This window comes from Gossypium hirsutum, chromosome A11 (assembly GCF_007990345.1).
Source record: "Gossypium hirsutum isolate 1008001.06 chromosome A11, Gossypium_hirsutum_v2.1, whole genome shotgun sequence".
In the NCBI taxonomy this organism is placed as follows: domain Eukaryota; kingdom Viridiplantae; phylum Streptophyta; class Magnoliopsida; order Malvales; family Malvaceae; genus Gossypium; species Gossypium hirsutum.
This window is the reverse complement of record NC_053434.1, coordinates 7801215-7824535: the sequence shown is the minus strand read 5'-3', so window position 1 is coordinate 7824535 and position 23321 is coordinate 7801215. Positions and strand designations below refer to the sequence as shown.

The 23321-nt window shown below is 32.9% G+C and overlaps 3 protein-coding genes across 3 annotated transcripts; 1 reads left to right on the top strand and 2 right to left on the bottom strand.

The window, feature by feature from the left end:
* The first annotated feature begins 12450 nt into the window (after window positions 1-12450).
* Window positions 12451-15744, top strand: LOC107941759 (pectinesterase 2). The gene is made up of 2 exons (XM_016875362.2): window positions 12451-13613; window positions 14873-15744. The coding sequence occupies exons 1-2, from the start codon at window positions 12743-12745 to the stop codon at window positions 15559-15561; spliced, it is 1560 nt and encodes a 519-aa protein (XP_016730851.1). The 5' UTR covers window positions 12451-12742; the 3' UTR covers window positions 15562-15744.
* A 2669-nt stretch (window positions 15745-18413) lies between these two features.
* Window positions 18414-20763, bottom strand: LOC107941744 (plasmodesmata-located protein 8). Its single transcript, XM_016875348.2, has 3 exons — window positions 19797-20763; window positions 18852-18959; window positions 18414-18773 (listed from the first exon to the last, which is right to left on the bottom strand). Exons 1-3 carry the CDS (start codon window positions 20551-20553, stop codon window positions 18769-18771), a joined length of 870 nt encoding a protein of 289 aa, XP_016730837.1. The 5' UTR covers window positions 20554-20763; the 3' UTR covers window positions 18414-18768.
* A 1044-nt stretch (window positions 20764-21807) lies between these two features.
* On the bottom strand, window positions 21808-22941 carry LOC107941745 (auxin-responsive protein SAUR36). Its single transcript, XM_016875349.2, has one exon. It carries the CDS (start codon window positions 22515-22517, stop codon window positions 22014-22016), a length of 504 nt encoding a protein of 167 aa, XP_016730838.1. The 5' UTR covers window positions 22518-22941; the 3' UTR covers window positions 21808-22013.
* Window positions 22942-23321: the final 380 nt, after the last annotated feature.

Here is a 23321-nt window from a genome sequence, read left to right as displayed (position 1 = left end):
GCAACCGAATTTGTACCGACTGAAGCTGACAGATGCAAACGATTTCTACAAGGGTTATTATGATGAACTACGATTACAATTGGTGTCTCTCCGAATTACTGAATTTACAGATTTAATTGAGAGAGCTAAAATGGTTGAACAAGTGTTGGGATTAGATAAAAAGCCTGAAATTTCTCGTTCACTTGAAAAGCGTCCTGGAACTACAAGTTCTAATCCACAACTTAAGAGATCAAAAGAATTTCGAGGCAGTTGTAGATTTGGTTCTAGATCAGATAGAAGTGACAAAAATTGTGGTAGGCAGACGACAGTTTCCACTAGTAGCATCAGAGGACCAACTCGGAATACTGAAATTCCAAATTGTCAATACTGTGGAAATAAACATCGAAAAGAGTGTTGGAAATTAATTGGAGGTTGTTTCCGTTGTGGATCCACTGATCATTTTGTTAAAGATTGCCCAAAGATTAAAAGTATAGCACAAGAAGTATCACAGTGATCTTAATCTGTTTCCAGAGGTCGAGGGTCACGCAAAGGTGGCTCAGTTAGTAGAGGAGGTGCTAGAAGAACAAGTGAAGTTGTCACTCAACAATCGGAAGTTGGAGCCCCGCCAGAGCATGCGTTAAAAGAACTCGTGAAGAAGGAGATGTACACAATATGGTGACGGGTATATTTTTATTGTACTCAGAACCCGTTTATGCTTTAATAGATCCAAGATCATCACATCACAATATGGTGACTGGTATATTTTTATTGTACTCAGAACTCGTTTATGCTTTAATAGATCTAGGATCGTCACATTATTATGTTAATACAAAATTAATTGAAATGGGAAAATTAAAACCTGCACTGTCTAGAGTAACAGTAGAAGTATCTAGTCCTCTAGGGCAAACTATGTTAGTAAATCAAATATGTCGAAGATACTCGTTAATGATGCAGGATAGAATCTTTTCTATTGATCTGTTAATTATGCCATTTGGCGACTTTGACATTATACTAGGTATGGACTGACTATCAAAACATGGGGTAATTTTGGACTGCTATAAAAAGAAGTTCACTGTACAGAATGAAATTGGTGATCAGATTGAAGTAAATGGTATTCGGACCAGTGAATTAGTTCGTATTATCTCAGCAATTAAAGCTAGTAAGCTTGTTTATCAAGGTTGTGCTGCTTTCTTAGCATTTGTTATTAATTCAGATTCGGTGGAGAACAAATGTAGTAAAATTCAGACTGCATGTGAATTTCCTGATGTATTTCCTGAAGATTACCTGGATTACCTCCTGATCAGGAAGTTGAATTCGTGATCGAAGTATACCCGGGTATAGATCCAGTGTCGATATCTCCATATTAGATGTCACCTACTGAATTGAATGAGTTGAAGGTACAACTGCAAGATTTACTAGAACGAGGTTTTATACGACCTAGTACCTCACTGTGGGGAGCTCCAGTGTTATTTGTTAAAAAGAAAGATGATTCGATGTGGTTGTGTATTGATTATCGACAATTGAACAAAGTAACAATCAAGAATAAATATCCGTTACCACCTATTGCTGATTTATTTAATCAATTGAGAGGAGCTTCGATATTTTCAAAGATTAATTTAAGATCGGGCTACTATTAGTTAAAGATGAAAGAAAGTAATGTACCGAAGATAACATTTCGTACAAGATATGACCATTACAAGTTCTTAGTAATGCCATTTGGATTAACAAATGCTTCAGCTACTTTTATGGATCTTATGAATCGAATTTTTCAGCCGTACTTGGATCAGTTCGTGGTAATTTTTATTGATGACATTTTGGTATATTCAAAGTCCGAATCTGAACATGAGCAGCATCTTTGAATTGTTTTGCAAACATTACGAGAGAAACAGTTGTATGGGAAATTGAGTAAATGCTAATTTTGGTTATCAGAGGTGGTATTTCTTGGTCACGTGGTATCAGCAGATGGAATTGGAGTGGATCCAAAGAAGATTAAAGCAATCGTCCAGTGGAAAACTCCCAAAAATGTGTCAGAGGTACGTAGTTTTCTTGGATTAGTTGGGTATTATCGAAGGTTTGTGAATGGATTTTCAAAAATAGCTTTACCGATGACAAAATTATTGCAAAAGAATGTTCCGTTTGTCTGGAATGATCAATGTCAAAAAAACTTTATGAAATTAAAGCAGATGTTGACAGAGGCACCATTTTTTACTTTACCAGAATCAGGAAAAGATTTTATTGTGTATAACGATGCTTCTTTAAATGGGCTCGGGTGTGCACTGATGCAAAGTGAAAAAGTGATAACTTATGCTTCTCGATAATTGAAACCACATAAACGTAATTATCCGACACATGATCTGGAATTAGCAGCTGTGATTTTTGCTTTGAAAATATAGAGACACTATTTATACGGTGAAAAATGTTACATTTATACAGATCATAAAAGTCACAAGTATCTTCTGTCATAGAAAGAGTTGAATTTGAGGCAGCGTCGATGGATAGAACTTTTAAAAGATTATGATTGTGTTATTGATTATAATCCAGGTAAAGCTAACGTGGTAGCTGATGCATTGAGTAGGAAGACAGCAATTGAATTGCAAGCGATGTTTGCACAGCTCAGTATTAGTGATGATGGAGGTTAATTGGCTGAATTAAGAATTAAACCAGTGATGTTTGAACGAATCAAGCTAGCCCAATTAGAAAATGATAAGCTAATGAAGAGAAAAGAAATGGTTCAAAGTGACATAGTAGGGAATTTTAGTATTGATAAGCATGATTGTCTGAGATTTTATAATTGAATCTATGTTCTAAATGTTTCAGAATTGAAAGAGTTAATACTTTGAGAAGCACATGATAGTCCTTTTGTATTACATCCCAGATGAATAAAAATGTACCGTGATTTTCGAGAATTATATTGGTGGCCAGGTATGAAGAGGGATATAATGGAATTTGGGGCTAAATGTTTGACATGTCAGCGAGTCAAAGCAAAGCATCAGGTTTCAACTAGTTTACTTCAGCGTACTAACATTCCTAAATGGAAATGAGACTGCATCACAATGGATTTTGTAACAGGGTTACCACTGTCAGCAAGTAAGAAAAATACTATTTGGGTGATTGTTGATCGGCTTACAAAGTCAGCTCATTTTATAGTAGTCAGAACGGATTGGTTACTTCAGAAACTTGCTGAAGTTTATATTTGGGAGATAGTACAATTACATGGTATTCCAGTGTCAATAATTTCTGATCGAGATCTACGGTTTACATCCAGATTTTGAAGGCAACTGCATGAATCTCTTAGTACTCAACTTAATTTTAGCAAAGCATTCCATCCACAGACCGATGGACAATTAGAACGAGTTATTCAGATTCTAGAAGATATGCTTCGAGCTTGTAGTATTGATTTTGAATTAGGTTGGGAACGTTATCTACTGTTAGTTGAATTTGTATGCAATAATAATTTTCAATCAAGTAATCAAACGGTACCATATGAAGCTTTATATGGTCAAAGATATCGGTCACCAGTGTGTTGGATAGAATTGAATGAGAAGAAAATGATTGGGCCAGAATTAATTCAAGAAACAGGAGATACTGTTAAGAAGATTCGAGAAAGATTGAAAGCAACTTTTGACAGGTAGAAGTCATATGCAGATCTGAAACGTAGAGACATTGAGTATGCGATTGGTGATAAGGTATTTCTAAAAGTTTCACCTTGGAAGAAAATTCTGAGATTCGGTCGAAAAGGAAAACTAAGTCCTCGTTTTATTGGGCCATATGAGATTATTGAGAGAGTTGGACCAGTTGCATATCGTCTGGCTTTACTTCCAGAATTGCAAAAAATTCATGATGTTTTTCATGTTTCTATGCTCAGAAGATATCGATCAGATCCTTTTCTTATTATTTCTACAGAGGAATTGAAATTAGACCTGATCTTGAATCGGTTGGGAACGTTATCTACCGTTAGCTGAATTTGTATGCAATAATAGTGGGCCAGAATTAATTCAAGAAATAGAAGACACTATTAAGAAGATTCGAGAAAGATTGAAAGCAGCTTTTGACAGGCAGAAGTCATATGCAGATCTGAAACGTAGAGACATTGAGTACGCGGTTGGTGATAAGGTATTTCTAAAAGTTTCACCTTGGAAGAAAATTATGAGATTCGGTCGAAAAGGAAAACTAAATTCTCGTTTTATTGGGCCATATGAGATTATTGATAGAGTTGGACCAATTGCATATCGTCTGGCTTTGCTTCCAGAATTGCAAAAGATTCATGATGTTTTTCATGTTTCTATGCTCAGAAGATATCGATCAGATCCTTTTCTTATTATTTCTACAGAGGAATTGAAATTCGACCTGATCTTGAATCGGTTGGGAACGTTATGTACCGTTAGCTGAATTTGTATGCAATAATAGTGGGCCAGAATTAATTCAAGAAACAGAAGACACTGTTAAGAAGATTCGAGAAAGATTGAAAGCAGCTTTTGACAGGCAGAAGTCATATGCAGATCTGAAACGTAGAGACATTGAGTACGCGGTTGGTGATAAGGTATTTTTAAAAGTTTCACCTCGGAAGAAAATTATGAGATTCGGTCGAAAAGGAAAACTAAGTTCTCATTTTATTGGGCCATATGAGATTATTGAGAGAGTTGGACCAGTTACATATTGTCTGGCTTTGCTTCCAGAATTGCAAAAGATTCATGATGTTTTTCATGTTTCTATGCTCAGAAGATATCGATCAGATCCTTTTCTTATTATTTCTACAGTGGATACTGAAATTCGACCTGATATGTCATATGAAAAAGAACTGGTTAAGATATTGGCTTAAGAGGTAAATGAATTGCATAATAAACGAGTTCTTTTACTGAAAGTATTGTGGAAAAGTCAAAATATTGAAGAAGCAAGTTGGGAATCAGAAGAGATTATGAGATCACAGTATCCCACCTTTTTTCAGGTAAATTTCGAGGACAAAATTTATTAAGGGGGAAGAAATGTAATGACCCAAAATTCACGGGCATCGAAAAAGAACATTATTGGGCCTCCGTCTTGGCAAAATGGGTTCGTAAATAATTATTAGAAATATTTATGAGTTTAGGGATGTGTTTAATAAGGTTTTAATTAAGTGAATTTAGCTTAATTTAGAGTAATTAGTAAAAAGGACTAAAGTGAATAAAAAGTAAAAGCTTAATTGTAGATTAAAAAAAGTAAAAAGGACTAAAAAGGAAATTAAACCAAAATGATAAAATTGAGGCGGTTTATGTTTTAAAAAAATCTGAGATTTTTAAGTTAATATATATTATTATATTATTATATAACAAAGATATTTATATTTTATTATTATTATTATTATATATGTATATAAATTAATGAAAGAAAGAAAATAGAAACATAACAGGGGACGAAATAGAAAGAAAAGAAAAAGAGAAAAGAAAAGAAGAAATTTAGGGTTTTCAAGGTTCAATTTTAAATTGGTAAGTCAAATTAAGTTCTTTTTCTTGTAATTTTTGAGTTTTTATAAACTTGGAGCAAATTATTATTAAGTATGTGTTGAAATTTTCAAAGATATTAGATTTTTAGACATTAAATTTTATTGAGTAAAAGTGTGAATTGAGGATTGAATTAATAGAATTTTTAACTAAAAGTGGGAGATAGATTAAATTATAGAATAAGTTATAAATTTTGTATGATAGGGACTAAATTGCAAGAATTTCTAAATTAGGTATTTATGATGAAGTTTAGATAGTTAAGTTTAAGTTTAGTTGAAATTTGAGTAGAAATGAGATATGAATTGAGATGGAAAAATAAATGAATTTAGTTAGGATTAAATTGAAATTAATATAGAAATTTAATAGAAATTTAATTATTCAATATAAATTAGTGTTGTATTAATAATATAAATTATTTTTATTTTCGTAGCTAATAAAAAATCGAGACATCCGCAAGGAAAGGAAAAGAGAAGGTTGACGAAGAGTAATCCGAGAATTACTGTTTGTATTTCTATAAACCAAACTTAACATTTAAATTGTTGTTTTTATTATTTGATGTGTATGGAAAGATATTAAGGTAAGTATTAGTGTTTTGATAAAGAATTGAATGTATGTGATCTTGTTATCATTGTGAAATTGATATTGAAATAATTAATTATTGTGAATTGGGAAATGAATTGAATACCCTATTAACTGTATCGGACTGAGTCGGATATAATTGGCATGCGATAGGATTGGAAGTGCTTAGGGATACTTCGACTTTGAGTCGATCAGGCATTATAAGTGTCGTATTGTTACTTCGACTTCGGGTCGATGAAGCACCTTGTGTGTCGTACTGTTACTGCTACTTCGGTTTAATCCGATGAGGTACTAAGTACCGTACTACTACTGTTTACTTCAGCAAAGCCGATGAGGCACTGAGTGCCGTACTGGTGTGTTGGTTGGATCCGTGTATCCGTCTAAGTCCGAGCTATGTTAATAGGTGTAAACTATTGCGCTGAATATCAAAATGACTGTATTACTAGATTGAATAATTGATTTTTATTGATTGTTTGATACTGAATAATTGATTGTTATTGAATAACAATAAACAAATAATTGTTATTGAAAAATAATGATTAATACTGAGCTTATAATAAAATAGAGCACTGGATTAAAATGTGAATATTTGAATAGGTATTGAATTTATGTAGTGTTATATATGTATTTTATAATTATTTAAGTGATGGCTTATAGAAATACCACTGAGTGCATACTCAGCGTACGGTTTGTTTCCGTGCGCAGGTTAGGTACAAAAGTGATTAACGACTTAGCATTCAAGCCGATCCCGAACTCAAATGCATGGTGATGTATTTTTCTCTTTTGTAAATGACATGTACCTAGGTCGTAATAAGTTGTTATTTTGTTATAGAAGTATTACTGATAAATGATGTTAATAGTTGTTCCATACAATTATATATGTCTTAAACACAGTCTATGTCATAACTTTATGCAATTTTGTTAAATGATAATTTAAATGAATCAATTAGACATCTTATGTTAGATTGTTAAAAACATAAAAATGTTAGAACTTTATATTATTAATTTTATTATAATTAGAGATGTATAAATTCATGAATTGATTTGTTTGGATTGGTTGTTATTTGAAAATTGCAGGGAAGGATAGATAATTCTAAAGGGGTTATATTGAATTTTTATTTAAAAAAATGACTTTATAATTATACTATAATATGCTTGTTATTTATTTATTTATTAAGAATTATCCGTAAATTGTCTGATTTGTCTGGTAATGCCTTGTAACCCTGTTCTGGCGACGGTGTAGGGTTAAGAGGTATTACAAATATGGCTTGTAAAATGATCTATTTTCGTCCACACGAGTAGAGACACGGGCGTGTGTCTCAATCGTGTGTGACACACGGCCAGGTGACATGGCCATCTGACCCTTACAGCTTTGAAAATTTTTAATGTATTTCGAAAAATTTCCTAAGCTTTCGAATTAGTCTCGACTTGTTTCTAACGCGTGTTTTGGGGCTCGAGGGCTCGAATAAGGGACAATATGTATGAGTTTGATTGGTTTTTAACATGAATGTTATGTTATATGAAATGTTGAAATTTCTATCTGTTTGATCTGTAAACTCCGGTTATACTCCATAACCCGGTTTCGACGAGGGATATAGGTTGGGGGTGTTACAGAGACATTTGTCTTATGAAGTAGTCCTCTAACAATGTATGTACAACAATTGCCACCCAGTGAAGGGAGACTTCCTCCTAGACCAAAGGTTTTGCTGAGGGATCTCATTTTCTTATGTGGCATGGTATGAATTAGGAGCAAAGCCAAAACAAAAATTGGGAGGGGGCGGGATAATGTTATACAACTTTATGAGAGTTAAAATACAATTTCACTATATTATTGTAGAATTTTTGCAATTTTTAGGATTAAATTAAAATTTTATAATTTTGAAGGGTCAAACTATAATTTTGCCGTATCCTTGTAACTTGATAGCTTTTAGGGGGTCTAAACCAAAACTTTCCAGTTTTAGGGGGCAAGGGCCCCTCCCTTCGCCCTTGTATAGAATGTTCAAATTTTCAATTTTGTAACTGTTGATTTAATGAAAGCATGACTTAAGGATACGCGCATTAGCCGTTATTTAGATAACATGATTTATAAACGTTATAATGATGTGTAGGCCATGAGTCTTCTTGTATTTGATTAAGAGTGTTGCCAAAATCAGTAAACATGTGTTGATGGTGCATGAAACGAGTGTCATATATATAAAGAGCTCTCATGTTGTTCTCCTCACTTCTGCAATCTCTTTAATTTTTTTTTTTTAATTATCAAACTCTAATTCTTCCTCTATAACTTTTTTTGCAAGTACTTTTGTTCTTTCTTATTCATTTAATGCTTGAAGTTGTCCAAAGTATTTTGAGTTGCTTGGGATGTTTTTGTTAGGTGAGTGTCTTCATTCATTTCTCTCTCTCTTTTTTTGCCTTTTTTACCATGTTGTGTGTTTTTCTTAGGTAAGGTTGCTAGTAAGGGTACTAGTAAAAGCAAGGTTAGTGGGAATAGGGACAGAAAAGTCCCCTTTCTTATCAGGGGTAAAGCTAAAAAAAAAAATGAGTGGTGGAATTAAGTTGTATATTTTTACAATAGTAAAAATGTAATTTCTCCATTTTAATAGTATATATTCTTTATAATTTTTAAGAAATTAAATAAATTATTTATCTTTTGAGGGGACAAAATGTAATTTTATCATTACTAATTTAAAATTTTATAAATTTAAAAAAGCTAGAAGAGAAATTTTTCATTTTAGGAAGTCATTGACTATTAACATAAGGGCCAATTAACTTTTGGGGGCCAATTGAGGACACAGTTGGATCACTAAAAGCTTTTTCATTTGACCCTTTTCCCAAAAATAATATATATTAAAGATATAAATATTATTACAAGGAAATAATTTTATTTTTACTTTAATTTTTATAATTTCAAATTAATGTTGAATTAACTTATAATATTAAACATTACCAAGTCATTTTTAAACATATATCTCATAAAAGATTATGGTAACTATAATAATAACTTTTAAAATGAGAATGATGAGAGTCAAATGATCTTAGTCATTAGATCAAAATAAATGGTTCTAAGTTTTAGATTTTGTATTTATCTTATTTTATTAAAATAAAATCAACAACACCCAACTTTTCTCTTCTTTTTTTCTCTTTTCACTATGTAATTGAAGTCTTAGGGTGAAAAAATTTAGATAATCTTTACTTTCAATTTTTTTTTGAAGGAAAAAATTGGAATGAAAAGTAAGAGATAAAAATTATTATATGATTAATCAAGTTCTACATTAAATATTTATTTTTCTTAATTGAAACTTATTCAAAAAATTTTGAGATTTTATGAGAAAAGATGGATATTGAAAGGTTTTATTTGAGACTATCACTTTTGTAGAAGTGGCATCGAAAATTAATATACGAAATCAATTGATAGTTTGCTTTCTTTCAAAAGGTCAAGGTGCTATATAAATACAAGGTAATTTTAGTTGTGGTTGTGGTACGAATTGAAATCACATGTCGAGGTTTGTATGGTGCGATGGTTGTTTCGTTTTTAGTAGGTTTCCGTTGTTTATCTTGTGTGGAGCTTTTTGGTTTCATTGTTGGGGAATTCTGTTGTGCTCTTTTATGTTTTTGGCATTGTTCCGCTATTGTTATTTTACTTGTCGAACTGATCGGGTTAGGTGATGCCAATACATTGTCTTGTTAAAAAAATTGTCAGCCTAAACAGTAAAATAGATGAAAATACATAGAAAAATCTCCTACAGAGTTGTTCACCCACAGCCTTTTTTGTTGAAACCCATATATATATTCAAAAATGTTGGGGATCAAACCGTGGATGGATTTTATTTCTTTTGAACGGCATTTGAATTTTTATTTTATGATTAAGGTGCAAGTGTGCACACGCAACTTGATAGTCAAAATCATTTCTCAATTAAAGTGGATAATGATGCTTAAGCATATGGCTAATTTGTGTTAAGAATCTGATGAAACCAAAACCAAAGGCCCTTTAATACAGCGCAAAAGAATAATAAAAAAAAAGTCAAAATCAATCGTCCATGATTGGATACTTGGATTAGTTTTTAAACTTCCAACATTTATTTTCTTAACACCTCAACTTGTTTCCCAAACCTTACAAATTCAGTAATTGAACTTTTTGGAAAATGTATTTGGATGAAAAGTTATGTAGTTTAGAGGGAATTTTTCATAGCTTAGGTCAAATGATTTATTTATTCATGGTATGATATATGAGTGTAGCTAGATTTGATCGTAAGTCGGGTTATTAGTTTAAATTTGGAGTTCCGTTCAAAAAATGGGAGGAATATTTAGGTAAAAATATAAGTTCAAAAAATGGGTTTAGACAAAAAAAATATTTGTTTTCCAAAACGGGCCAAGCCTCGGGTAAGATTTTTTTGACCCGGCTCAGCTTAAATTTGTCTAATTTTTTTTACTATTGTTTGTTGTCATTTTGCTATTATTTTATTATTATTGTTTGGATATTGTATAACTCTTATTTTATTATTAATTTTGTTACTATTTTAAAGGCATTTGCTTGTTAAGTATAAAGACTTTTTTAATATATTTTTAATTTGTTGGAAAATATTTATTTTAATGTATTATATTTTTAAAATATATTTTATACAAAAAAATAATATCGGAGTTAGTCTTGAACAAAATTTTAGGCCTATAGGAATCTAAAATTTTAGATGAAGTGTAATTGTAATGTAGAAGTGTTATTTTGTGTTACATTTATAGCCAAGAAGATAGTTAGTTATAAGTTTGTTATCACAGCAATTAAATGAAGTAATGCCAACTATTTTTTGTTATCAAATGGCATCCTTTTTTCAGTTATTGGCAGCTTTCACCTGAAAAATAAAAGAAAATGTTACTGAGTATGAAGGATGAAAAAGACCTAATACCGTATTATCATTACAAAATGAAATTAAAGACAAGGGTTTTTCCTCATAAGTATTAGAAACTGTTTGATTATGACTGTAATATGTTTATACAACTTTCGTGTTACAAACTAATTAACAGAGACGTTTTGAGTTAGGATTATAGCACAAGCGATGCGTATGGATTAACTAAAACATAACTCAACTTAATGCAAAGTTTATTTGGATATATTCGCAATTATTTGATTGCAGTTAACTAGTTAGTCCAATTTGGCATGGAAATTGGCTTCCTTGACCTTGATTACGATATAAAGTTTTTATATAAACGTAGGGCTTTTGCGTGGAGTGGAGGCGTGGGGCACAACCTTTAATTTTTATATAGTTTTAGTAAAAATAGACTTAATTATTTATTTATTTTAAAATTCAATCTTTTTTCGATCCATGAATTATACAAACATGGTTTGGATAAGAACAACATTCATATACTTGAGAAGTCACTTTGTAATTCAATTTAAATGTTGATTTTTTTTATTAATTATCACTTGTAACGATGTGTTTGTGGTTTGTATTAGCTATTTCAACGTGTCCAGATTTGATATATATATATATGCAATAAAACCTAGCATGCTGTTTGATATAATTCAACCAAAAATAATGTATTTGTACTCGTATCTTATTATTTTTCCGCACCTAACAGAACAATTATCATAACAAGAATTCATGGTAACATTTGAGACTTTTCTTTAATTATTACGGGAACATGAGTTGCATGCTAAATAATTTTATAGGCCAATTTGTCAAGCCCCAGCCATTTAAATAAATTGAGAGATAAAAAAAAAAAAGTCAAACAAATTGAAATTTTAGACCAGAGATGAGTCTTAAGGGAAGATCGGTAAAATAATTCAGTAAGCCAGGTAAGTCAATGACGACTTGGAATCTTTCCTCACTATTTTATTTGCTTTTAAACTATATTACCTTTAAATTGTTTTCGCATCTCTTTTATTAAAAAAAACCCTAATTTTAAAATAAATTTTTAAACATGTTTAAGCATATATATTAACATGTTTTTTAAAATTAAAAGGGTTGGTTCAGTCTGCTTGGCTCAATCAACCTAGCCCCCTTTGTGTTTTTCAACCTTATATTTAGTAATCTTATAAGTTATAATTAAATATAAATAAATAATAATATTTTTTTTGATCTTTTTTGAATAATAAAATGAAGGTATTAGCTAACTGCTCTCAACTTAAGATTTACTTACTACTTTATATGAAAATTTTAAAACTGGAACTCGCCGGATCCATCCTATTAACATCTCAAACTTAAAACAATTTGTACACAAAATATATAATAGAATCCGTTGAAATTAAGGACCCGTTCCATGGTATTGAGAGGCTACATGCAGCCAAGCCAATTACGTAATCAGAAATACAAACAATCTGACTTTTCAGCGTCATAATTGATGACAGGTCGCTCTAGGTAAGGAAGGGAAGGATTGTTACCTAGTTGTCTGTCCAATATATACTGCATTTGCATGTAATTCAGAAGGTCAATGCACATTGTTTTTCTCTTCTTTTTTTTCCTTTTTTTTTTTTTTACTTTCTTCAAATAATATGTACTTGATAGAAAAAGGCAGCCATCAAATTTTATTTCGCTTACAAAACAGCCATCATACAGTTTTGTACTAATTACTGCTAGCCGAAGCAAAAAACATTTTAGACTTTTCAGTACCCCAAACATCTATATAAAGAGACCCAGAGATAGAGCATTAATATCCCACAATAAACCCCACTTAAACCTTTCGAAACCTATTACAATTCACACATTGGTGAGCCATCCATGGCATTGGCACGTCTTCAAATCCTCGTAGCACTTTCCTTGGTGCCTGTTTTTCTTTTTCCGGTTACTTTAGGATATAGGGCTAATGATGTGAGATCATGGTGCAGGAAAACTCCTAACCCACAGCCGTGCGAGTATTTTTTGAGCCATGATCCCAAAAAAACCCCAATCAAAGATGAGTTCCAATTTTTCAAAATCTCCACCCACCTCGCTCTAGAGCGTGCCGCACGAGCAGAAAGTAACACGCATTCATTGGGCACTAAGTGCCGGAATGAACGTGAAAAGGCTGCATGGTCCGATTGCGTAAACTTGTATGAGTTAACCATCCTTCGTCTCAACAAAACTGTTGATTCCGGCACCAATCTCAATAAGGATGATGCTCAAACATGGCTCAGCACGGCTTTAACCAATCTCGAAACATGCCGGACCGGGTTTATGGAACTCGGGGTCCCGGATTATCTTCTTCCCATGATGTCTAACAACGTTTCCCAGTTAATTAGTAACACCCTGGCTCTCAACAAGGCACCTTACAAGGAACCAACCTACAAAGATGGGTTCCCGACATGGGTGAAACCCGGTGACAGGAAGCTGTTGCAATCGTCGTCGCCAGCTTCTACGGCGAATATCGTCGTGGCCCAAGATGGTTCAGGGAATTATAAGACGATAAAAGACGCTATATCCGCTGCTTCGAAGAGGTCCGGAAGTGGAAGGTATGTGATATACGTTAAGGCAGGCACATACAAGGAAAATGTTGAGATAGGAAGCAAGCTGAAAAACATCATGATGGTGGGCGATGGTATAGGGAAAACTATAATCACAGGGAGCAAAAGCGTCGGAGGAGGATCCACAACGTTCAATTCAGCCACCGTTGGTGAGTAAACTTTTGGGATTTTCGCATGATTTTCTTACGAGTGCCGTGGGATGGGAGTGTAGCTTGCAAGAAAAGGCAGCCAATATTAGCAGGGAAACATCTTGCTAGTTACTAGGTTTAGACTGGGTACCAACTAGACAACTAGTATAATAAATAAAACTGACCAGTTTAGCTGTACGTTATAAAAAATATTTTTGAGATAAAAGTATTATTAAATAAAAATTTTTTAAATTTTTTAAATTTTTTTAATAAAAACCAGAAATAAAAGGTTTTAGCTTTTCTTTAAAAATATTAAAATATTTTTTAATAAAAACAATACTAAATTAAGACATTAATTTAATACATAATTTTTACAGAAAATAAACATGCCAGGCTTATACAAATCAATGATAATAATAGATGTATTAATAAGAAATTGACTAAATCCCAATTCAATTCAATGAAACATAACTTATATATAGCTTAGTACATACATAAAAGTAATAGTAGTAGTGTTAACATGGAAAATGTAACAAGCCTAAAAGTCTAAAATTAATGAGGCACCTAATTTTGTTGAAAAAAAATTGTAGGTATCTAATATATAATTATAAATATTAATTAAGTTTTAATTTGATTGGCATCAAATTTATTATAAGTGTAAGATTATAAATAATTTTAAATATTACATCAAAAAATTATACAGCATAATTACCAAATAACATATCACATATATGATTTTGTATTAGCTACATTGATAATGAATTAACAATAAATGATATATTTTTTATTATTTTCTTCATATATATATATTTAGGGTATGCCAGAAGATATGTATACTTAATTTTATATATCAAGTTAGATTAGGATAAGTAGCAAAAACATAGTAAAATTACTACCAACTGAATTATTTTTCTTTTGAAGAAGAAACTTTGCATATAATTTTTAGTAATAAACATTTGAATGTTGTGAAACTTAATTGTTGTTTATTTCATTGTGAATATAAACACTTCATAAAAAATATATTAATAAATATAATTTTACATTTACAAAATCTAAATGAAAATTTTTGAAGTGCTGGCAGGAGCTAGGCTATGCATGAAAGTGACATGTATTACCTTTCAATGTCATAGCCTTTATAGTCAAGGAATCATCAATTTGATTGATGTGATAGGATCTGCAATAAATAGATTTTTTCAATTTCTAGATTGAAAATAAAAGGCTAACTTACGTTGGTTTTTATTATTTTAATTTGTTTTTTTTATAATAATGTCGAATATCAGCCGTTGTTGGAGATGGGTTCATTGCTCGTGGCATTACGTTCAGAAACACCGCTGGTCCTACTAACCATCAGGCAGTGGCTCTACGTTCAGGCTCCGATCTCTCGGTGTTCTACAAATGCAGCTTCGAAGGGTACCAAGACACTCTTTACGTCCATTCCGAAAGGCAATTTTACAGAGAATGTGACATCTACGGGACCGTTGATTGGATATTCGGCAACGCAGCCGTTGTGTTTCAAAACTGCAACATATACGCACGCAATCCCCCTAATAAGACCAACACGGTGACGGCTCAAGGCCGGACCGACCCAAACCAGAATACTGGAATTATAATCCACAACTCCAGAGTTACAGCAGCTTCCGATTTGAAGCCAGTGCAAAGCTCGGTGAAGACATATCTAGGGAGGCCATGGAAACAATATTCGAGGACGGTTTTCATGAAAACGTATCTGGATAGCTTAATTAACCCGGCCGGCTGGATGGAATGGGATGGTGATTTTGCACTTAAGACGCTGTATTATGCGGAGTATATGAACACTGGCCCCGGTTCATCCACGTCTAATAGAGTCAAATGGGGAGGCTACCATGTTCTTAAGAGCGCAAGTGAGGTGTCAAAGTTCACCGTCGGTAACTTTCTGGCTGGGAATTCTTGGTTGCCGAGCACCGGTGTGCCTTTCACTTCAGGACTTTAATTTGTTGCAATTTTATAGTTAATTTAATTGCTTGTAAAATAAGTAACAGGGTTTAATAGGGTTAAGGCTGTATAAACCCTCAATATTGTACTAAAAATGCTACTTTCATACAGAGTTGCCATCAATTCTTTGTGTAACGTTCTAAAATCTTTGTTAATGAATAATAAAGTTGAATTTCATCCATTGTGTTCGTACTGTACGGTTATATATATAGAGAGAGAGAGAGAGTCTCGTGGTTGGGATGTTCAATGGTGTGGGTTAGTTAAGATATCAACATCATTAAATCACGAACCAAAACAAATATTTCTTCAAAAGATGAGTTGGATTTGTCTGTAAGACATATCTAATAAAAACCATGTAACCAGATTAGGCTTTCGTTATTGTTTGGTTGGTCCATTCATTTCTCAGGTACACAAAGTCATTTATGTTAATTTGAAAATGACAATAGTTCGTTTTCAATCTACGACTTGTATGTTTTCTAGAAAACTCAAATATATTCCTTCACATTGCTTTGACATTAACCAACCCAGACTTTTTTTATTTCTTTTTTCTTCTTTAATAAAAACTTCAACTAATTAAAGAGTGTCACGTGTTGTAGTTTTTGTTTTCTTTTGATTTAAAAATATGTTTATTTAAAAGTATTCTCTCTCTCCTCCTCCTCTTTCTTCTTCATCTTCTTATCCAACACATAACCGCATATTCATATCATACCAATAATCACATTACACAAAAAACCGCAAGCGAAATTCCAGCATTCTAGATATTGTTTGATTGACTTAAACGGTGATAGAAAAACTCAAAAGAAAATTTTGAAAATTGAAAACAATCCAACCAAAACATACTTCATTTTAATGTTGAAGTTTCGACATTGATCTTTGAAAAAACAAAAAAAAAAAAGAGGGTTGAAAACAAAATAATGGTGAAATCTAGACTCAAACAACCAAAGTGGCGGCCAACGAGGGTGAGTGGTAATCAGCGGGGGCCATCCACGTGAAATCTTTGGTTAAAATTTAGAAGAAAAAAAAGATTATTTAAGTATTAACTTAATTAAAAGGAATTTTAAAGAAAATGGAATACCAGTATGTAGGTTAGTGGGTGGAAATTTCCCGATCATTCACAAATTTGTATAGGTTTGTTTAAAATCATTTTAATATTTGAGGGAAGATACCATGATAATCTGGGAAGTGAGAATATTGAACCCAAAATAATAAAAATAAAAAGAAATTTGAATCTTCAAATCTAAAGGAAAACATGATGAATCATGAAATCCAAAAAAAATAAATTTCAGAATTCTTTTTTTTTAATTTGTTTAATTATTTCATTTATTGAGGGGATTTGTATACAAGTTTTTTTTTTATTTTAAAACTTCTTTAATGCACCACTAATGCATAAATATCATGCACCATCAATAAACCACTTAGATCATCTCAACAATAAGTAAAGTAGTAAAATCATTAAGGACTTATAAATAATATAATTCAAATAAATTAAATTTTTTATTATTTTTCATCTCTTTCCTTATATATCTACATAGCAAAACGTCTCTAAATTTGTTTTTTTTTCCTCAATTTTAAATTATTTCATTAATATTCAATCACAAAACAATTAGAATTAATTTTGGGATTTTTTTCTCATCTCCCTCTCCCCCTTACATAAACTGGGTTTTGAATTATTTTTTCTTTTCAAATTTAGAATTATTTTATTGATTTTCAATCATCAATAATAATTTATTCTTATGAAAATCCAAACTTATTAGTAAAGCTAATGAAGATCCACAAGTAAAGAACTATATAACTAATTTTTTATTATATAGTTTTGACTTGTTTGATTAGTATCTAGCTTTTATATTTCTATCGGTTTAGTACCTATATCAATATCATAAATAGACTGCAATACCATCAGTTAGATCTTCTAGTTTTTGAAATAACAAACATTGGTATCCAACAAGGTCCAACTCCGATCATCTAATCCAAATATTAGTTGTTTTTGTAAAGAAAGAGATGAAAGAAATAAAAAAATTTAATTACTTTTAATTATAATTAAATAAATTTATTAATATTTATTTATAAGTACTCAAAGACTTTATTTTCTTAATTATTATTTAATGTGGTTCATTGATGGTGTATTAAACTAATGCATCAAACATTATCCCCATATGTGTGTATATATATACATGTTTGTTAGGCATTTATGATCAACCCAAAAATCATATAAGGTCAAGGTTGCTACCCGTGACTCAAATAGGGCCCACCAATCGGATACATGCAAGCCTTACGGTATGAAGCTAGCAAAGGGTGTTCGCAAGGGAAGTTCGCAAACTCAGCTCGCACAAGACAAGAGGAGTTTACAAAGGGAGCTCGTAGGTCTCGGCTCACAGGAGTCAAAGGAGTATTCAACAGGCAGCCCAGAGCAATACACATGTCTAGCATGCATAAAGTCAGTTAAGAGCGTCAATTCTATGAACAATAGCTATATTTATAAAGATTCGATTGCCCCCTCTAATGGGACACAGTGAAAAATTACTCAACAAAATATTATATATTTTTAAGTTTATATATTTGATGAAAGGAATTTTATATAGTTTTTTTTATAAAAATGCAAAGTGGAGCCTTTTCATTGTCTAAAACTGTTTAATGTTTGACCAATTGATGATATCGCATCAAGCGGATTGATAATATTGCATTAGATGGGTCAAACATAGATAGTAGGCCTTAAGCCCAATTAATAATATTGCATTAAGCTCCTTTTGTTTTGGGACTAATCTTCTCATTTCATGTTATTATTTACATAAGATTCACATAGAAACGATTTTGAAACTGAAATTGAGATATGGAATGGTTGAATCTGTTGGAAACAGAAATGCAAATTTTATTGAAGTTTTTCCCATCTAGAGAAACGAAGAGAAGGCAGATAAAGAAGCCGGATTTTGATTGTCGGTTTAGTTTACTTACCAATTTATAATTATGATCAACTTGGCTTACTTTTGTGAAAGGATAAAGTTTTGCTGAAGAAAGGTGATGGATTTTCATGTCAGGTTTGTGATGGAATCAGCATATGTTGTGAAGTTGATGGAGATTACATTCACTGCCTCCCTTCTTTTTTATGACTAAAAAAATAAAGTAACTGATAAAGTTGCCACCTTAATATTAAAGAAAACAACCCAATACACTAATCACGAATACTCTTTCGGAAGCTGGGCAGGCTCATTCAATCTGGGAAAAGAATAAAGGTCAAAGTTATTATCTCTAAAAAATATGAGGAAATGGAGAGAAAATTAAGAAGAGCTTTACGTTTGGTTTTTCGGCAAACTGAGAGAAGAACAATCAGAACCACTACACCTGCCAATACACCCACGATTATTGCTACTGTTTTCCCGACATCATCTTCGTGGGAGGATTCTACACACACACGAAAAAAAGCCAATGTTATAATAATCTCAATTATTTAGCTTCCTATGCCTATACTTACAGACCCTACTTCTTTAGTTTTTTAACATCACAATGCCACTAGCAAATGTGTGTTTATTTCTTTTCACCTTATATATATATGTTATCCTTTTAATTTATTTATTATTTTATTAAGTTTCAAGTTGAGAAAAAGTACTTTATGTAGAGAAATTCTGAAAGAAGACTGGAAGGTTTTAGGGGGAATCTTTCCACTATTTAGGGTTAGGTCATGGTTATACCAATATTCCCTCAACTGCTTTATTGATCAGCCAACAATGCTGCTTTTAAGGCAAGTTCTTATTCGAAATGAAAGTGGGAGATGGTGGATTCTCGATATATGGAATTGACCTTAAAGGAATATAACACTTCTTTTCCTTCATATCTATCAGTACTCAATAGGAGGTCAATTAAGATGCTGCTAACCCTTCGAAGTTACTGCCTTATAATAAAACTGTTGGATTGTATAATTATTTATTTTGCTTTCTAACTAAAAATAAATATTTTAGCTATTTATTTAATTTTTTATTTTTTAACCTTTAAATCTGTAGTATTTTTTAAATTATCTTAAAATGGATAAAAAAATTTATAGACTTTTATGATATGATATACACATGGATTATCGTATAGACATCACATTAATAATTAATATTTTTTTAAAATTTTTAAAATATTTTAAAAAATTAAAATATATGAAAAATATTTTTAAAAAAATTAAAAATTTAATTAATTACTAACATGGGAAAACATGAGGATTAGACTAAATGGGGTTATCAAGGATATGAATTGCACCTGGAGTGAGTTCAGCATAGTAGCCGGATGCCCAGTATCGAGCATAACACTGCCCTAAGTATACACCAGCAGCTGCAGCTGATCCACATAAACTCTTAAGTTTGGCCACAGCATCCGAAAGGCATGCAGAGCAATCAGAGGAGCTCAAGTCCCCCAAACACTGAGAAAACCCTTCCACCAACCCTGAGGAACTGACTTTGAAACCAATAGCCGACTGCAAGTCAGCTAGAACATCATCTCTACGCTTAAAGAATTCCACATCGTTGTTAACACTTCTACTGCATTTCTTGAACATGAGAGTCGTATCGGGACTCCCCAAGAAATTACTATGCTCATATCTTAAATAGCAGCCTTCGAGTTGTACTGAAGCGCCGTAAGAGTTGGAACAAACCAAGCCTATCTGCTTAACAGCACTTTGCATACATCTTGAGCATTCAAACATCGGCAAATCACCCCTGCACTGGTACAAGCCATATATGGCGCCTTCAGGAGGGGTTGAGCTTCCATTTCCAAGAGCATACGCATTGTAAGACACTTGAGAGGATGAGCTAACGACTGATGATAGAAAAGAGTTGAGGTTACCTTCAAAAGGGGAGTTTGGTGCGTACTTTTCTTGAGAGCAGCCAGCGTAGATTAAGACATAAGCTTTAACCAAATGACCAAAGCAACTAAGAGAGAGCAAGAGAATGAAGAGTGTAGGGAGTCCCAAGGCTTTGATAGTTTTGTGAGTGGGATGTGATTCAAAGCTCCCGAACATTTTTTTTCTTTGTTCTCCCTTGTTCTTCTTTTCCCAATTTGACTTTCTTTTGTTTCTTTTTGTTTTGTGCTCTGTTTTAGTGGTGAGGAGGTGAGGGAGGGAGTGATTACTTTTTTGCTCTTATTTTTTTTTTCCAGCTTTCCTATAAAGAAAGGCCCCATTTAATCTTCCTTGGGCTACTCAAATTTCTACTTTATCTCAGAGTAAAATAGCCTAAAAAGTAGACCATATGCCGTTTCTTCCATTTCTAGCCAACAGCTGGTTGCATCCTATTTGGGCTCCTAATAAGGCTGTTGCTGCCTTTGATGCCATTGGGCAGGGACAGCAAGCAGCCCATTATCTTACAAAGAAGAATCGGGCTTCTTCACTCAAGTGTTTTAACCCAATTTGGACCAGCTTCGTTGGGATTCTCATGTGAGTTGTGTAACTATGGTCAAGCATGGTCAGGTTCACCCCCACATAAGCATAACGATATGAAATAAGCTTGTATTTTTCTCAAACAGAGGGGAAAAAAAACAGAAAACAGCAAAATGGAATAATGTGAAATGAAAATTGAACCAAATATGAATAGATGCACATGGCAGTCTGGATCAAGTAGGGGGTAAATGATGGAGCACATGGTCCAGGGAGCTTTATGTGGCAATTGGCACAGGCCATCACACTCTCTAAAGGACCCGTTTTTACGCATCCGAAGTCCTGTGGTGCAATTCCCTCAAGATTCGCCACTCCCACCTTCAAGATGCGTGATATTGACATTTATGGTGACAAACGCTGTGCTGGCTCTTTTCCATTAAGTTTGGTTTTTATATTTTATTCCTTTTCTTTTTAAATATCTAAAAGGAAATAAATAATTAAAGATCCAGCTTTTAGTCAATTTCTTAAATCAAACTATCAAAATCGATTATTACCATTCTTTGCAGAAGTAGAGAAAGGACATGCATATTTAGAATACGACCAAAATTATAACTGAAAATCTTTTTTGTTAGAGGCACCTATTACTTTACCCAAATTCTACTACTAAACATGATGAAGCACTTGTTTTCATCTTTGATAAGCAATCTTCCACTGCTGTTGGTCGTTTTTTTCAAGACAAAAACAGCAGAATGCAAATACTGCATTCTTAATATTTATTTTAGCACTTTCTGACAAATACTACAAAGCAAATAAACAGTTGCAATAACGGAAAAAAACCTAACTAGTAACCAATTTCATTTATCTACTGTAGCATTATTTTGGACATAATTATTTATAATCTAATCGAAAAAGTCACTTCTAAAATATATATTCTCGATGAGTGTACACCTAAAAAAGTGAAAATCCATTAAACGAGAATGTGAAAATACAAAGGTAAATAAATCCGCTACCAAAACAAAAATTCCGGGCACATTGTAATCACAATCATTGACCACAATTAATTATCGTCATCATCAACCACTACTTTTACTACCACCACCGGTCTCTCAATGGTGGCCCTTCCTCGATATTTTCCTTCCTCCGGTTCCCGCTGCGATCCGGGTCTGGACCTTCTCAAACTCGGAGAACCGGCAAGGAATGGTGATTCCACCTTGGTGGCTAAATCCATATTCCTCTTCGGCTTTTCTCAAGAGCTCGCCGAACAAAGGGTGGTTAAAGTAAATAACCGGCACCAAAACTCTATGAAAGTCGCCGTCTTTTTTACCAACGTAGACGGCTAAGTGCCCTTTTGGAACTTCCGCCCGTTCCTTTTTGATGGGGTCTTGATCAATGGGAACGTAACCCGACCCAGGTTTCACTGAGCATAGAGATTTGGCTCTTTCTCTCAAACGGCGACCCCAACTGATAAGCTTGGAGAAAGGCTTCGAGTTACAAAAGGACCCAGAATGGGACAGGGGAGGGTACCCAGGTGGGTTCCGAGGTTCGCGGATGAAGCATCTGGAGATTCGGACAAGCCGTTTCCCGATCTTGAAGCCTCTTATCTTTCTCATGGATCGTGTCTGACCGGGAACAGAAATAACTTCAAGCGAAAAAAAAAAAAGGAAGAGGAGCTTGGATTTAAAAGGGTATGGTTAGAACGAAAAAGAAGCTTAGGAAAAGGGCCATGGATCGGCGATGGACATGGTAAGGCGAGAGAGAGTAAGGCAAACTTCAGAGAGAGACGTTGGTATATTAGACATCCTTATTCCTCTCTGCAACTGAGTATTTCATTCGAAACGAAATTCACATGAATAAATTGAGCCTTAATTTCTTATAGTCTCGCCCTCACTTAAAACCTTCGGTAGTTGCAGGTAGAATAGGGAGATGAAGGACTTGTTTTATAAATAGAAAGTGAAGCAGTGAAAACTCTTGAAAGGTAAAGAAAAAAAAAGGGATTCGGCAAGGTGGTCAACGGGAGGACTAAATAGAGTATAAGAGGGGCTGTGCAGGGTCACTCTCACGCGTAATAATGTGTTGGAAACTTTTTTTCTTTTTTTTTTTTGAAGAAAAAGAAAAATATGTTGAAACTTTAAACTAAAAATAAATGTTTTTGGAGAAGGTCACCACCGTTGGATTGACATTTCCTTCCCGTCTCCGCGTTGAAAGGGAGCTGAAACTAATAATTTAATAAATAAAAATGAAATCTCTCTAATTTTTTATTATTTAATTATATTTTTAATATTTCTTCAAGGAAAATGGTTTTATAGTTTTAATTTTTTTAATAATATAAGAATATCCAAATATCCTTAGTCATATCAATTTTACATTGGAATTTTATTGTGGCTCACAACGATATAGGGATGTAGTCCATAGAA